The sequence below is a fragment of the Chelonia mydas genome, chromosome 1 (assembly GCF_015237465.2).
Source record: "Chelonia mydas isolate rCheMyd1 chromosome 1, rCheMyd1.pri.v2, whole genome shotgun sequence".
NCBI lineage: Eukaryota > Metazoa > Chordata > Testudines > Cheloniidae > Chelonia > Chelonia mydas.
The window spans coordinates 265,043,067-265,059,869 of NC_057849.1; the positions used below are offsets into that span (position 1 = coordinate 265,043,067).

General features: G+C 39.1%; 1 protein-coding gene and 1 long non-coding RNA gene across 5 annotated transcripts in view; one reads left to right on the forward strand and one right to left on the reverse strand.

Annotated features, from left to right (window-relative positions):
* The window catches only part of CFAP54 (cilia and flagella associated protein 54), a 211,857-nt gene that overhangs the window by 8,604 nt on the left and 186,450 nt on the right, over positions 1-16,803 (reverse strand). For all 4 annotated transcript variants that reach the window (XM_043545723.1, XM_043545720.1, XM_037884774.2 and 1 more), the window contains 6 exons: positions 14,979-15,188; positions 13,973-14,184; positions 5,468-5,653; positions 4,744-4,850; positions 3,737-3,905; positions 1,927-2,004 (listed from right to left, as the gene is read on the reverse strand). In XM_043545723.1, coding sequence (XP_043401658.1) covers positions 1,927-2,004; positions 3,737-3,905; positions 4,744-4,850; positions 5,468-5,653; positions 13,973-14,184; positions 14,979-15,188 — 962 coding nt within the window. The remainder of the gene's footprint in view (positions 1-1,926; positions 2,005-3,736; positions 3,906-4,743; positions 4,851-5,467; positions 5,654-13,972; positions 14,185-14,978; positions 15,189-16,803) is intronic.
* LOC122465636 overlaps positions 3,902-16,803 on the forward strand; it is a 30,508-nt gene continuing 17,606 nt past the window's right edge. The window contains exons 1-2 of the long non-coding RNA XR_006290622.1: positions 3,902-4,164; positions 7,099-7,929. This is a non-coding gene — a long non-coding RNA (uncharacterized LOC122465636). The remainder of the gene's footprint in view (positions 4,165-7,098; positions 7,930-16,803) is intronic.

Consider the following 16,803-nt stretch of genomic DNA (forward strand, 5'->3'; position numbering starts at 1 on the left):
AGGATCCCTGGATTTTGAAAGGTGTGTTATGGGGAGTGTCGATCATCGTAGCAGTGGAGCTATGTCTACAGGTTTTGTATTAGTTGTTCTGACAGAGTCTGGTCATCATCCTGGACTCCACGATCAGCTTCAGCAATGGAACCCTACAGACAACTACATACAAGAAACCCACAGATCACTACACCTACCTTCACAGATCCAGTAAATACCCCAAACACACCAAGAAATCTGTTATCTATAGCCAGGTACTCAGATACCACAGAATATACTCCAAGGAGAAAGTCCAGGATATATACCTGTAATGGGGGAGGGTCCCAGAGTTTGGGCTGCAACCCAAGCCCGAATGCGTACACTGCAGTTAAACAGCCCTTTAGCCCGAGTCAGCTGGCATGGGCCAGCTGTGGGTGTCTAATTGCAGTATAGAAGTACCTTCTGAGTACATTTCCCAGATCTAAAGAAGAGTTTTGTATAAGCTCAAAAGTTTGTCTCTCACTTACAGAGGCTGGTCCAATAAAAGATATTACCTCACCCATCTTGTTTTTATTTAAGACAGTCTTGCTGGGGACTTGGAAACTGGTAATGAGGTCACAATCACTCTTTGGATGCCTCCAAGAGAAACTGAATGCTGATCACAAGTGGGGTAACAACTTGAGTATACTGTCATGGACAAAAAATGTACCAATCCACCTCCCCAAAAAGTTGATGGTAAGAGCCAAAAAGGACAAAAGGAAAGCCCAAATGACTGGAGGGTCCAAAGCTAGATGTAAGGATACCTGTAGTCTTTATATTAAAAAGTGCTGGGAATCTGGTGGAGCCTATGAAAAGGATGTAGCTCTTGGCAAAGGTTGAGAAGGGAAAAATTAGACAAATCTACTGTGAGCATTTTTAGTTTTCTGTTGTACGTAGAAGGAAGTGTTTGTAGCCAAACAACGAAGATATAAAGTTTATAATCATGCTATTGCGGAGGCCTGAGACCTGATCAAATATGCCCCCTCACCCCGGTCCCATATTAAACCAGCCTTGGGTGAAACTCAGGGAGTTCACCACTAAAATTGGAAAAAAAAAAAAAAAAAAAAGAATATTAAGATAAGATCTGACCAGCATTTCAGTACTGACCATCTGCATAAACAGAGAAGGTCACAACTAAGTTTATCTTTCATGTCTAAATTGTAAATGTAAAAACTTGGGCAGGAAGGAGGACAGGTAGGTGCCAGTATGTAATTGGTTAAATTTTTGTTATTTAGGAGTGGGGGATAATGTGATAGGTTTAGTAAATTTAATGGAGGTAGCTAGTTTTACCTATACAATGTAAATGAAAAACAATGCTCTTTGGGAACCATTTCTGGGCTGAACATGAACTCTGCCAGAGTTCTGCTGCCAGAACTCTGACCCCTCTATATGACCATGACGTGCAGAGGCATCACTGGGAACCCCTAGATTAGTGGATCCTCACTGGCCATTGCGTGAAATTTGTCTGTATATTGGGAGTGGTGAGCATAAGAGATTTGCTTGGTATATGTATTCTGTGAGTGTTGCTAATAAATAGGTGTTTAGAGCACAGCTGTTTAAAGCTCTTTCACTGGGAAAAGGGGTGGGTACTTAAATTGATTAGGTTTCTTCCTGAGCCCTGTGGGTAAAGATACGTACCCTACACCCTGAACCCTCGGAAGGAAAAGGGTGGGGGTGCCTAAATTGATTGGGTCATGCCTTGAGCTGTGGGTAGGGTATAGGCAGGGTGCCCTAAATTGAGCAGGTCACAATTGTGTACATCAATGCTATTTTGATTGTACAAACCTCTATTAAAAACCAATAACGTAAGAAAGAAAAAAGAAAGAAAGACTAATTGATATCATCTCTGTTTTAGTTTGATCAAAAAATTTTAGCCTTGAAGAAAAAGAGGGTTTTTTAAAAATCAGAATATCATACCTCAGTTAATGGAGAGGCCAGATCTGGAACAATACACAGCAAAGCTTTTACTTCAGACAAACATTGCTTAAGCATTTCCTAATGATAACAAAATAGGAAAAATCAATGCTGTATTTTACGTTTTATGCTATGAACTATTAGAGAGGATTTTTAAACATTCTTTTTCATTGCCTCACAATTATGGGGTTATTTGTTGTTTTGACAGAATTCAAAGTGTGGGAATGTTTATGTTCCATTTTTTTAATACTGCAGAGAAGTGATGCTCAGAATCCTTAAATGTATAAAGTACCAGACTTATAGTATCCACAGTAAATTCATGCTGGTCTTTTCTATAGCAACCCAAGGGCATAATCCTGCAGTCCTTACTCAGGCAAAACACCAACTGACTTGAGGAATGAGCAGGGCCGTCTCTAGGGGAATGCGGGGCCTGGGACAACACCTCCCCACTACCCCCTCACCGTCCCCATTCCACCCCTTTCCCCAAGCCCCCGCCCTGCCTCTTTCCAGCTTCCACCTCCTCCCCCAAGCGACACCAGGAGCCGGTGAGGCGGAGCAGAGTGGGGCAGCCTGGGGCCAAGTTGCTCATTGCTGCTAGTGCCAAGCCCCCTGCTAGCCCCCCAGGCCACCCTGGACCCCGTGTCCCAAAGCACAGGGCCCCCCAAAGCATGGGGCCCAGGCGGTTGCCCCGGTCCGTCCTATGGACAGCACAGCTCTGGGAATAAGCCCCCAATAAATGTACTTCTGCCACACATTTACTGGAGACATTAGAGTTAAGCAGATAGGAGGAAGATATTTATGTACATGTAACATACAAAAGAAATGCCACAACCAATTAGCATTCCAGACTGTGGTTTTCAGATCACTGACTTATTTACTAATGAAAGTTTGAACAAAAACCTTCAGCTAATCAGAAACAGTCACTAAAGGACAGCTCTGTCTACCTCCTAAAAACACTGTATTCTGTGATTGGCTGAAACATCATTTGTTCTCCAAGCCAGTCAGAATACAGCTTTTCAATAATGGCACAGTGAGCAATTGTCACTGCTTCACAGCACCCATCAAGAAAAATGACAGCATCTACATCATTAATCATTTCATATAATAGATATAAAGAGAACAGTGTCACATGATAAATGTCTCCCACTTTGAAAATAAACATCTTCTTTTCCTCGGCATTTATCAAGCAGCAGTTATGCTGTAGCGATATTCTATTCCATTGACATTATCTCAAAGAGACCACATGGAAATCCTGAAATTGCCTCTTTTGTATTTATTTATTTCTGTCACAGAGACATATTCAGCCTTGCTAATAAAAAGAGAGAGTATGATGGTATAGAGAAAATGAAAAGAAATTCCTTGCCAGTTTTAGTCCTACTCAGTTATTGGAAGTTTCTCTTTTTAGAATCCAATCACTGGCCATTCTGCACTGAAGATGTATAAGCTATTTTGTCAAAAGAGCTTTCATGTTCATCTGCATGTTAGTATAATACCCTGGCCAACATTTTCAAATATGGATCACTAAAAAAGTTAGGTGCTTACAGCCATATTTAGACATCTGAGAATGTGGCCTTTATTTTCAAGGAAGCTGAGCATATTTTATGTCAGGCACACCTGACAAGAAAGGAAAAAAGTTACAAAGTTAAAGATTAGGTGATGTGGGTTAAAATGTTTCAACCTTCCTTGAAGTAGTTGAGGGAGGTCTCAGTTTTTGTCTTTTCTTCCAACTTTCCCATTTCCTCAAAAACAAACATGTAAGACATCGGACTATCAGACGTATTTAGAATCTTAGGCATAATCTGTCCTCACTTACTTCTGTTTTTTCATCAAGTTGCACCTTTGCGAGATTAATTTTGGACTTTTTTGAAGGCACTTGTTTCTGTCTTTCACTTTGTACTTGTAAAGGAAAACTTGTAGATGACTGCACCAAAATTTCAATGTGCTGTTTCACATTAGACAATTTCTCACGTAAGGAAATAATTCTAAAAAAGAATAATGTTGTATCTGTTACAAAATGCAGTTATACGTTTGGCAATGCGTTGATGTTACTTTTATTTCCAAACATAAACAAATTGACATGAGTTGTTTCTCACATAGTTTTGCTACGATGGTTTCTTTCATTTCAAGCCTGATCCTGCAGTTATGCAAAAACCAAGCTTTCACTGAAGACAATGGAAATATGAAATGTGAAGAAATGCAGTATTAGGCACTTTGTGATTTAAAAGAACCACAACAGAAATGGTGAGAGGAAACATACTTCAAAAATAAAATTTTCTCCTTTATGCCATTGCCATTCTGTTGCCTTTGTTGCTATTTTATGTGTTTTGTATGCCAGAACACACCAGGTAAGTTTAACAATTTGATGATCTGAGTTGAATTTGAAATAATACATAAAATATTGCTATAGTTGTATAACAAAATTCGGAAGTTCCTGAACTTTGCCGGGCAGGGATACCTCTTACCTACAAGACTATTCCCTTCACAATGTTCTCCAGTGCTTCCTCCAGTTCAATTCTGCATAGCTCAAACAATACTGCTTCTATTACTTTCCTAGGGACTCTATCGACAGTCTGATATAGCTCAAAGTTTACTGACATTCAGCCTAAAATTTATTTTACCTAATTTTATCGCATTACTCCTAGCTATTCCCCCCTGTAGCACCCTACACAACTGATCTCTGTCCTTAGTATTTATAGCCTTCAAATACTAAGTTATATTTCTGAGCAGTCATCATTTGATCAAGACACAAATTATGCATACAGTAGACATTACACACATAATATAGCATGTAGTAATATAACAAGGTCTGTGATTAATTACCTAGTCAGTGGAATCCACAAGTGACCAGAAAACACATTGACTGAATTGAAAGTCTTGATGCTGACAATCTTGACATACTTTGTATTGTAAGCATAAAACAGCAAAACCTGTAAAGAAACCTTAGATTGTCAACTCTTTGGTGGAAGGAGTTGTTTCTTTCTATATAGCTATTTGTACAGCATCCAGACTATTGTAGGTGCTACCACTAAGTAAGTAAGTAATTTCTGTGGGTTTGAAAGATTATGCCACATGGCATGACCACCCCGAATGCACCCCGACTTCCTGACCCCATTCAACCACACATTCCAAAACCCAGAGAGTCTTCACCCCATGCAGACTGAACATAGGGCTTCTACTGAATGTGGGTTAGGGGACATGTTACTATTGAAGCTTCTTCCCTGCCCTGGTGTGTGTCAGTCATTTTATTATATCCAACTATTATGGTCCATATAGCAAGCACAATCACCCAGTCTATGGAGTAATACCAACAAGATGAGTTAGGTCAACGTTAGTCCTACTCAATTAATTTGCTTTTGTGGTTGAAAATTTATTTCTTAGCAATAGATGAAGATTTTTGGTCCATACACAGGCAATTTCAGGTGTGTGGCATCATGCACTGTATGTATATAGGATTTATACAAGTTTCAGGTACTGCACTTAAATGCACTTTGTTATTTTTAATAAAAAGCTCTAATCCAACTCTTTTTTCATTTTGTAATTATACCGTAGTCTCCATATCTTTCGTTCCTTTCTCCAGAGATGGAATGTACCACTGGATGCAAAGTTCCTTGTTTGGAGCAATCGTTGCCTTGTTGTCTAGCTGAATGTCTGTGTCTGTGCTAAAAGAAACAGGGGAAGCTATTCTCACTGTGGACTTCTTATGTGGGGCTCCAGGAATTTCTGGAGACACCTGAAAAACAAATGTAAACCAAAATAATGATTTATAATTTTTTTCCAATATAAAATAAGCTTGACTAGCAGTTAGTTTTAGACCAGTGGTTTTCCACCTGGAGTACGTGGACCCCTGGGGGTTGACAGACTATGTTTAAGATTTGCAAAAGGGTCCACACCATAATTCAAAAATTTTTAAGGGTCCGCAAATGAAAAAAAGATTGAAAACCACTGCTTTAGACAATCTACACTGTCTTTTTAGTCCCATTATAACATCTACTGCTGTATAAATATACTACTTTTATTTATATAGCATCTGACGAAGTGGGTATTCACCCAGGAAAGCTCATGCTCCAATACGTCTGTTAGTCTATAAGGTGCCACAGGACTCTTTGCCGCTTTTACAGATCCAGACTAACCTGGCTACCCCTCTGATACCTTTTATACAGTTATTCAAGTAAATATGCAGCTTTAAAAGAAGCCACACCCGTTTTTCCTCAGTTGAGCTTTTTAAGAGTTCACATGGTGAAACATTTTAAAATGAGTAAACTGAAGAGTTTTTAAAAGTGAAGTAGTTAATCAAAATCTGTACTTCTAAGCTCCAGATGTTTCGTCCTTTCTAAAAATTATTTGACATGCTGATCATGTGGAAATCCAGTGCTGAGATACTCAACTCGCTTCCATATATGTTAATAACTACAGTAGTGACTTCACCATTTGGCCACAAAAAATGGTCTTATATGGTCAATGGGTCCTTGGCCACTCAGATCCAAAGGATAAAAACACCTTGAGACAATAAGCACCCATGACATACCCACAATGGTCTCTTGGCAAAGTAAAGCAGACTCTGTTCCTGGGGGTACCCCACACTATACATGGTTCCTCAGTGTCTCTTGGTGCTCTGGCTGTGGCCATGAACTCTTCACCATCCACAAAACAAGGCTCTACCTTTAAGACACTTTTGAGCCCTCAATGCCTGATTAAATCCCTATTCCCAGGCCCATTTTAGAATGTTGTTGTAAGTTTGTTGCATCTCCATGTTAATGTGTATCTGTGTATAAAAAGATTTCATTTTTGATATCTCTATGATTTTGCAATATCTAGTCTATGTTGTACAGTTTAATTAAGGATTTATAGAAATTTCTTTTTACAGTATATATTTCTAATGTACCACACAGGGCTATGTGGCATATTTTGTTTTTAACTGTACAACATCATTTGTTGTGGTTTACATCACATTGAATCTTTCAGAAGAAAGATGACACAGCTCCTCCTGTCAAACTGGAGGGTTGCTGGACTACAGACATTGGTATTTATCAACTCAATTTTCTCAAAATCCTGTAAACAAACTATTGTCTTACAGAGCGATATAAAATGTAAGCATGAAAAATTTTTAAAAGGTACATTTTATTAGAGCATTTTTTGAAATTTTAATGTAATTTGTTTTGATTCTTTGTTCAACAGAGCAGAAAAAAGCTTCAATGGATGAAAAAAAGTTATACAGACACACATAAATGAGGAGATCCTGAATATAACAATGATACTTTCAATAAGTCATCTACCTATTTGTAGTGAAAAGCCGCTGAGGTTTACGTATCAAATTACAGGAACATTTTTTTAAAATAATGCATACAACCTGCTGAATGATTAAAGTTTCTAAAATGTTATTATAAAAATCAATGAAGCTTTGAGCGGATAACAAAAAAAAAAATCAAACAATTTTATGCTTGTTAGCTGTCTACAACAGTGAAACTAACTCATGATTATGCTGCTTGCACCTGTCACGAACATAACAGTGATCTCTGGAGCTGATTATTCTAGGACAGTGTAACACTAATTATATCAAAAGAAGAGCAGACTGAGTAAAATAATTTTTGATATATGATGGCTGTTATAAATGTCACATATCATATAGTTACAGTTTATTCAGTGGCACAATTAGCTCTTCATTGCTGGGAACTGGGTAATGCTATGCTGTCTTACATTACAGAAAGTTCACCAATTCTAAAGAGCTACTTTCATAAAAGCAGTTTAAATCAAATGGGTAAGAGAACACATTTTTGCAGGCTTATATGAAAACACTGAAGAATGGACAGTAAGATTAACCATAAAGAATAACCTGTTATTTTAATGTTGTAATGGTAATTGTTATTCCTGTTCAGGTGAAGAGTGGGATGGGAAGAAAATAATGTTTAACTTTACATTGAAACTTCAGAGACTAAAATCAATATATATGGCACTGTTATTGCAGACCCTGCACTTCCAACTGTTGAAGCTTGCTGTGAATGATATAATGTGAGTATATAGCTTTATTTAGGTTTGAAGCTTGGATTTCTTTTAATCAACTATATAAAAACAATCTCCAATTTGCATCTCAAACAAGGGGAAAAACTTGTAGGGAAAGGCTCCAGACCCAGCTTGACAAATAACCACATCAAAGAAGTTATTAGAGTAAGCAGAAGACCTACAGTGAATGGAAGAAGGGATTGATCAGCAAAGAAAGCTACAGTTTGGAGGTTAAAAAATGTAGGAATAAAATGACAGTACCTAAAAGTCAAGCTGAATTAGCCCATGTTATGGAAAGTAAATAACAAGAGGTTTTTTAGTTATATAAATACAAAGAAAATAAGGAAAGATGAAGTTGGGACTCTATGCAGTGTGGATAGGAAGGGGATTACGGATAATCTAGGAAAAGCCCAAAATCTAAATGAATGCAATGCCTTAGTTTTCAATAAAGATGATAACATGGAAGCACGGCTGATGAAAATGAGTACATAGAAATGGAAATTACCACATGTGAGTTGGAAGGAAAATTTAAAGAGCTTAATGTGCTCAAATGGGGGGGTGGGGTGGGGTTCTGTATCATTTCCATTCCAGATACTGAAAGAACTGGCAAATGAAATTGTTAGTCCAGTAGCAAGGATATTTAATAAATCTATATATTTGTGGGTAATACCATATGGACAATAGCTAACAGTGTACCTATATTTAAGAAGGGGGGAAAAGTGATCTGGGCAATTTCAGACCTATTAGTCTGACCTCAGTAGTACACAAGGTTTTAGAGCAAATTGTGAAGGAAAGAATAATTAAATTCATGGAGGTTAATGGTAATGGGGATGTAATGCAACATGGGTTTGCCAAAGTAAATTGTGCCAGACTAACCTGATTTCCTTCTTTGAGAAAATAACTGATTTATTACATAAGGGAAATGCAGTAGATCTAATACACTTGGACTGAAGTAAAACATTTGATATACTACTACATGGGAAATTACTAGCTAAATTGGAGAAGATGGGGATTTGTACAAGAATTGTAAGGTGGATAAGGAACTGGCTAAAGTGGAAAAGGCAACAGGTTCTGCTGAAAGGTGAACTATTGAACTGAAGGGAGATTACTAATGAAGTTCCTCAAGATCAGTTTTGGGACCAATTTTATTCAATATTTTTTATTACTGACCTTGGCACAAATATAAGAGTGTACTAAATTTGCTGATGGTACTAAGTTGAGAGGCATCATCAATGCAGACAATGATCAGAATATTATATGGAAAAATCCTGATGACCTTAAAGACCTGAATGGGATGAAATTCAATATTACAAAGTGCAAAGTCATGGACTTAGAGTCTAATAATAAGAATTTCTGCTACAAGCTGGGGTTCATCGTTTGGAAGTGACAGAGATGGAGAGAGACCTAGATATGTTGATCCATCACAGGATGACTATAAGTCAACAGTGTTATAAGGCTCTGAAAAATACAAGTGCAATCCTTGGATGCATCAGATGAGGCATTTCCAGAAGAGATAGAGAAGTCTTAATGCCACTGGACAAGGTACTGGTTAGAGCTCATGTGAATACAGTGTACAATTCTGGTCAGGTGCAGAGAAGAGATACTAGGATACTAGGATGGTCTTAGCAGATGGCAGGACAAGGAGTAATGGTCTCAAGTTGCAGTGGGGGAGATTTAGGTTGGATATTAGGAAAAAACTTTTTCACTAGGAGGGTGGTGAAACACTGGAATGCGTTACCTAAGGAGGTGGTGGAATCCCCTTCCTTAGAAGTTTTTAAGATCAGGCTTGACAAAGCCCTGGCTGGGATGATTTAGTTGGGAATTGGTCCTGCTCTGGGCAGGGGACTGTACTAGATGACCTCCAGAGGTCCCTTCCAACTCTGATATTCTATGATTCTATGACTGGGGGCATGGAGGGATTATCTTATGAGAGGAGGCTCATAGATTTTAAGGCCAGAAGGAACCATCGTCATTATCTAGTCTGACCTCCTGCACATCACAGGCCACAGAACTTCACCCACCCCCTCCTGAAATAGACCCATAACCTCTGGCTGAGCTACTGAAGTACTCAAATCTTGATTTAAAGTTACAGAGAATTCACCATTTATTCTAGTTCAAACCAGCAAGTGACCAATGCCCCATGCTGCAGAGGAAGATGAAAACCCCCCAGGATCTCTGCCAATCTGACCTGGGAGAAATTTTTTTCTCAATCCCAAATATGTCGATCAGTTAGACCCTAAGCATGTGGGCAAGACCCAGCAGCCGAGACCCTTTTTTCTGGAAAAGAATGCTCTGTAGTAACTCAGAGCCCTGCACATCTAGTGTCCAATGGCCAACATGGATATATGGCTGATAGCAGTCGTAGATGGGCCATATGCCATTAGAGGCAACCTCATCATACCATCTCCTCCATAAACATATCTAGCTCAGTCTTGAAACAAGTTAGACTTTTTGCCCCTAATAGTCTCCTTGGAAGGCTGTTCCTGAGCTTCACTCCCATGTTGGTTAGAATTCTTTGTCTAATTCCAAGCCTAAACATGTTGATGGGCAGTTTATATCCATTTGTTCTTGTGCTAACATTGGCCCTTAACTTAAATAACTCTTCTCCCTCCTTGGTACTTATCCTTCTGATGTGTTTATAGAGAGCAATCATATCTTCTCTCAGCCTTCTTTTGGTTAGGCTAAACAAGCCAAGCTCCTTAAGTCTCCTCTCATAAGGTAGGATTTCCATTCTTCTGAGCATCCTAGTAGCCTTTCTCTACACCTGTTCTAGTCTGGATTCATCTTTCTTAAACATGGGAGACCAGAACTGCACTCAGTATTCCAGATGAGGTCTCACCAGTGCCCTGTATAATGGTAATAACAATTCTCTGTCTCTACTGAAAATATCTCATCTGATCCATCCTATGGTTGCACTGGCCTTTATCACAGCTGTATCACATTGATGGCTCATAGTTTGACCAATACATCCATGTCTTTCTTTTCCTCTGTCACTTCTAACCGATACATCCCCAGCTTATAACAGAATTTTTTGTTGTTAGTCGCTACGTGTAAAGTCATGACTATTAAATATCATCCCATTTCTGTTGCTCCAGTTTTCAAGGTCCTCCAAATCTTCTTGTATGATATTCCGGTCCTCCTCCATATTGGCAATACCTCCCAACATTGTGTCATCCACAAATTTTATTAGCACACTCCTATATTTTGTGCTAAGGTCATTAATGAAAATGTTAAATAACACTGGTCCCAAAATCAGTCCTGAGGAACTCCACTAGTAACCCCCTGCCAACCTGACAGTTCACCTTTCAGTATGACCTGCTAAGGTCTCCTAACCAGTTCCTTCCCCATCTTCTCCAATTTAACTAACAATTTCCCATGGGAATTGTATCAAATGCTTTACTGAAATCCAGGTAAATTAGATTTACTGGATTTCCTTTTTCTAGAAAATCTTATCTTCTCAGAGAAAGATATCAGGTTGGTCTGGCACAATCTATCATTTGTAAAACCATGTTGTATTTTATCCCAATTACCTCTATGTCTTTAATTACTCTCTCAAAATTTGTTTTAAGACCTTGCATACAGTTGAGGCCAAACTAGCAGGCCTATCATTTTCCAGATCACCCTTCCCCCCCTTTTTTAAAATATAGGTATTATATATGCAATTCTCCAATCCTGGGATATGACCCCCGAAGTTTATGGATTCATGAAAAATCCTTGCTCTTGGTTTTACAATTGTTTGTGTTTTGCTTCAGCTTTCACATCGGATATGGTAATTTCTACTTCCACACTCTTGCTCCCATCAGCCACCCTGCCATTGCCCCTGAACTCCTCATTACCCTTATTAAAAACTGAGGCAAAGTATTTGTTTAGGTGCTGACCCATACCTAAATTATCTTTAACATCCACCCCATCCTCAGTGTTTAGTGGTTCCACTTCTTTACTTGTTTTCTTTTTATTTATATAGCTACAGAACCTTGCACTATTGGTTTTAAATTTCCTTTACAATGTCCCGTTCTGCTTAGCTTTTGATAGTTCTCACTTTATCCCACACTTTCTGATCTCCAAGAGTTAGCTTTCCTTGCTGATCCATCCCTTCTTCCACTCCTTGTAGGCTTTCTGCTCTCTCTTAATAATCTGTTGAGATGGTTGTTCATCCAGTTTGGTCTGCAATGCTTCCCTATGAGTTTCTTCCCCTGGCTTTGGATGCAGGCTTCAGATAGTTTCTGCAATTTTGACTTACAGTAATTCCAAGCTTCTTCATATTCAGATGCTTGACCTCTTAAGTTCAGTCAACTTCCCTTAATATTTAAAAGTTCCTTTTGCAATCATGGAACCTAGTTCCAGACCTATTTTTGTTTCTCCTGGAAGTGCTTGGATTATTTAATCTAGCAAAAAGAAGGCTTAGAGGGTATATGATTGCTCTTATGGAAGAAGGTGGGGGGGAAGAAGGGAGAACAAATACCAGGGAGGGTAAAGGGCTATTTAAGCTACAGGACAATGTTGACAACAGACCAAATGGATATAAACTGACTATAAACAAATTCAGACTGGAAATCAGAAAGTTACTAATCAAAGGAGTAAGATTCTGGAACATCCTTACAATAGGAGTTGCAGGGAGAAAAAAACTAGATTTTGAAGTGAGAGATGGACAAATGTATGAGTGGGATTGTATGATGGAGTTGTTTGTGATGGTGGAAGACACAGCTCAGCAGACCTGGGTGGGGTCTCTTTCAATTTATATATTATGTTCTTAAAAGTTTATGCTTCAGGGCTTCAGCTGGCCACCTGCAAGGTTCAAGAGAGGACATCCCTCACCCTTGCAATGTATTCTTGGGTGGTTTTGTTTGGTCTACTTCCTCTAAAGCATCAGAGATGGTCATGTCTGGAGATGGGATACTGTATGGGTGGGCCAGGGCTCCAAAGTGGCATTGAGCATTCTCTCTCTCAGATGCTTGGCTGGCTGATTCTTGCTCACATGTTCAGAGTCTAACTGATCACCATATGTGGGGTTGGGAAGGAATTTTCCCCTAGATTAGACTGGCAATGACTTTGGGGCTTTTTTTCCTTCCTCTGCAGCATGTTGTGCAGCTCACTCACTGAGATAATCTGGGTATATTTCATTTATCAATTCCCTGCCATTGCAGGGCCTTGGGCCTTGGTATATGTCAGTCCCTCCCATGTGCTGCCTGATTCACATAATAGTTTAGTCTCCCGTGGACTGTAATACTTTGGATTTATTGTGTAGGTGCTGGGTTGTGTTGGTGGCCTCTGATATGCAGAAGATCAGGGTAGATGATCTGGTGGTCACTTCTGGCCTTAAACTCTATGACTGTGAGATTTGGACTGGACTAGTTGCCATGTTTGTTTGCAACCCTTCAGTCCTGAAAGGACTGACTCTAAAACTACTAACTCAGCTGGTCTAATAAGCATATTTACAATTGTAACACTCATTTAAAAATAAGCTAAACCTGGAGTTAAACACCTCTGCTGTGTCCTCTTTAGACAAATAAATAGAATTCATTTTTTGAATTAAATGTTTCATAATATTGTATGTAACATATAGAATATATACAAAACATATACAATTCTGACAGGATAGAAGGTTTGTACAATCTGAATACGTATTAGGCATTGGGTATTTTTGGTGTGATGCATGGGGATTTGACCAAGGGATAAGACAAAAATATTGGTCTTCTATCAAATAACACTGAAATTTTCTTTAGCTTTTTATGAAAATTTCCCTTCAAAATAACATTGTTTAATTGCTACTGTTTTCCATGCTTTAAACACAATGTACATTGGATGCAATTCACTCCTGTGCAGAGGATCAGCACAAAAGCCTGTGCAACAATTAATTCCTCAAAATAAGGCTTGAGTAGGACTTAAGTGTTGCATGGGCTTTGTGCTGGCCCTGTGCAGTGGTGTGAATGTCACCCTTGTAGAAGAGCTGGTAAGAAACAGAAAATTTGGAGAGTCCATGAAGCTCTTCATGCATGATGAGTGCAAGGCATGTCATGCAAGTGTGACAGGGAAAATAATTTTTAAAACATACCTTTATAGGAATAGCAGCCAGACTAACACCTGGTTTTTCTAAAACCTGCAGCTGTTTTGGAAAATCTTCAAGACAACAGGTTGAATATATATACAGATGTTTTTTTAGGAAAAAATGCATTTTTGCTAAACGTAGAACAATTCCTGTATCAAAAACAGAAGTGAACAGTGCATCTTCCATAGAAAATGGTCCAGGTGTTGATTTGGAGACAGCTTTGGAAAGAGAAAATCTTCATTAATTTACCATTTGCTATTTAGAAATATAGACTTTCTATAACTGCTTGACGATTTATAAATTTATAAATTTAAATAAATTCAGCAAAAATCTATAAATATTTTTTTCAGAATTACTAAACTGATGGTTCTTAATTATTATTGTTTATTTGAATTGTAGCACCTTGAAGCCACAGTCATGGACCAGGGCTGTCTGTAGCTGAATATACATAACAAAAGTACCTTAAGAATCCTTACAATTCTGTGACAGACTAGAGCACCCACCTCCCAGTTGGTGCTTGCAGAAAGAAAAGCTTTCTGAGGTGATTTTAAGAGTTGCTCAGTGGAGAGAGATGGATTCTTCCTTCAGGAGCTCAGTTAGGGGCTTACTCCGAGACAACAGCTGCGGAGGACCAAAACCACTCCTGGAGCCTGGCATGTAATATTGTTTTTAAGTGCAACTCTCACTATCACCTTGACAATCAAATGTTTACTTAGGTCTCCGTAATTAAAAAGAAAGTTTGAAAATGAAATAGGTTACTGAAATAATAATGAGAAACCAATTTCAAGAGACTCATTTGATGATGCAAAAGAGACATAATATGGTATCTTGAGTCTATGTTCATTTACATTGGTTTTATACTGGCATAACCCCATTGACTGAACTTTCTCCTGATTTACACAGTGCAAAAGAGCTCAGAATCAGGCTCAGTATTAGGTACTTTGGAGTTAGTTTCAGAGAATAACTCAAATTACCCTGGCATCAAGAAAAAAGTAAAATTGACAGTTCATACCAAAGAGAGGGCTCATGTTATATCTTATTAAGTAATTATGGTAGCGGATTAAATGGACCCATGTTATAGTTTGTTTCCTCTGGCTGTCCTTGGAGATATTACATGCTGTTCCTTCACTTTCTATTTGGTCCTTTTCACTTTGTAAGATTTCTTCATTTTTGAGAGAAGGGGCCATAAGGTTTTTATAGCGAACCTCATATCCATATCCATCTGCAAATGCAAAAAACAATTAAACCTAACTCACACCCATTTTATTCAACCTTGCAATTTGCAAGTTTAAAAGCTAAGGTGTACTTCACAGCAGAAAGAAACTAAAATGCACATCAAAAGGGAGTTTTATTTGCAATGCTATTTCTGAGTCTTCTGCTGAACTTTGTCATCTGCAGCTGAAATGCCATTTGTGACCCCAGCAATGTGGCAATACAAGGGAAGCAACTATAAAGCCCTTTCCAACCTGCTCTTATATTTGATTACCAGCCAGGAGAAAATGTTTTTAACATTCAATATTTTAACATCAGGAGTCAGATTCTGCCTGGCCCTTATGTGAACTTAAGCTGGGGTGCGGGTGGGGGGCAGGAGGAGAGGCACATGGCACCTTCAACCTCTTTGCATGGCCCACATGAAGGCCAGGCAAAACTGCAGTTCCTGTGCTCAGGGGAGCACAGTCCCCTGAGGACACGGAGACTGTGGACACAAACTGTTTGGGAAGGAGGAGGAGGAGGAACATACTCCCACCCCTTTCTGCACCAGCCTGGGGAGCAGGCTGTACCCAATAAAGGGGGGGGGGCAGGCAGTAGATGCACTCTCCTTGAGCTAGAAAGCTCCTGAAAGCAATGACTCTCCCTGGGCCCCCTTGAGGCAGTGTGACTTTTCTTACTCTGGGCTGTGCCTAACAGATGTGAACTAGCGCCAGAGTGCATATAGTTTTCCATGTGATTCTTCCATTATGTCATATTAGGCCATTCCACATTTCCATATTTTGGCTTATTGCCTTCAGTGGGTCCGATCTTCCCATTGGTAGTGCACAGGCAGACTGCTATGTGGGTGGAGAACACGACTGTTGTCAATAGGTTTCGATCTGGGCACAGCAGTCCACATGTGCAATCCACTGCAGGATCGGACTTTGACTTTTCATTTGCACTGTGCAGTAGGGTCTAAACCCAACCTAATAAGACATTATAACAAAAATCACTCTGTTCCAGTTATTTCTAATTTTTTATCTTTTGTTTAGCCACTTGTTTTACTTAATCCATGACAAACTCAAAAAGCACATTGGCTAATCTTATTTCTTTCTTTTAATGAAACCATTTAAAGGCCAGATTACTTATACAATGAATGGGTCTCTGACCCTCCTTGTAGAACTTGCTCCTGATTTTGCAAGTGCTCTGAATACTGAACTCTATGAAATCGGCTGGGCATCCTGCTCCCAGAATACTTGCAAGACCAAGCTCCTTTTTTGTTATTTCAGCCCTGAGGACTGATGGCTGGCAGTCTCCTGCATGAAACTCCTTTGCCAACTTCAAAAAGGAAATAACTGACTGTAAATTTCAGAGGGCAGCATCTATACTCAGCAGGGAGTGAGCAAAATGATCAGTGAGGCTAACACTCTACCCTGCTACTGCTGCCCTCCAGGGTAAGAAAAACGCTAAGAGCTAGGGAAGTTTCATCAGTTTTGCCAGTCTTGAGCTAAGGAACTAAGACCCAGAAGTGAGAATCATGCACAGATGCTATCTTTAAAGAAGTTATTATTAGCACAAAGCTCTCAGTACAAAAGAGAATGTAATCCTCACAATGCAACAGTAGAGATGGAGTAGTAAGTATTACA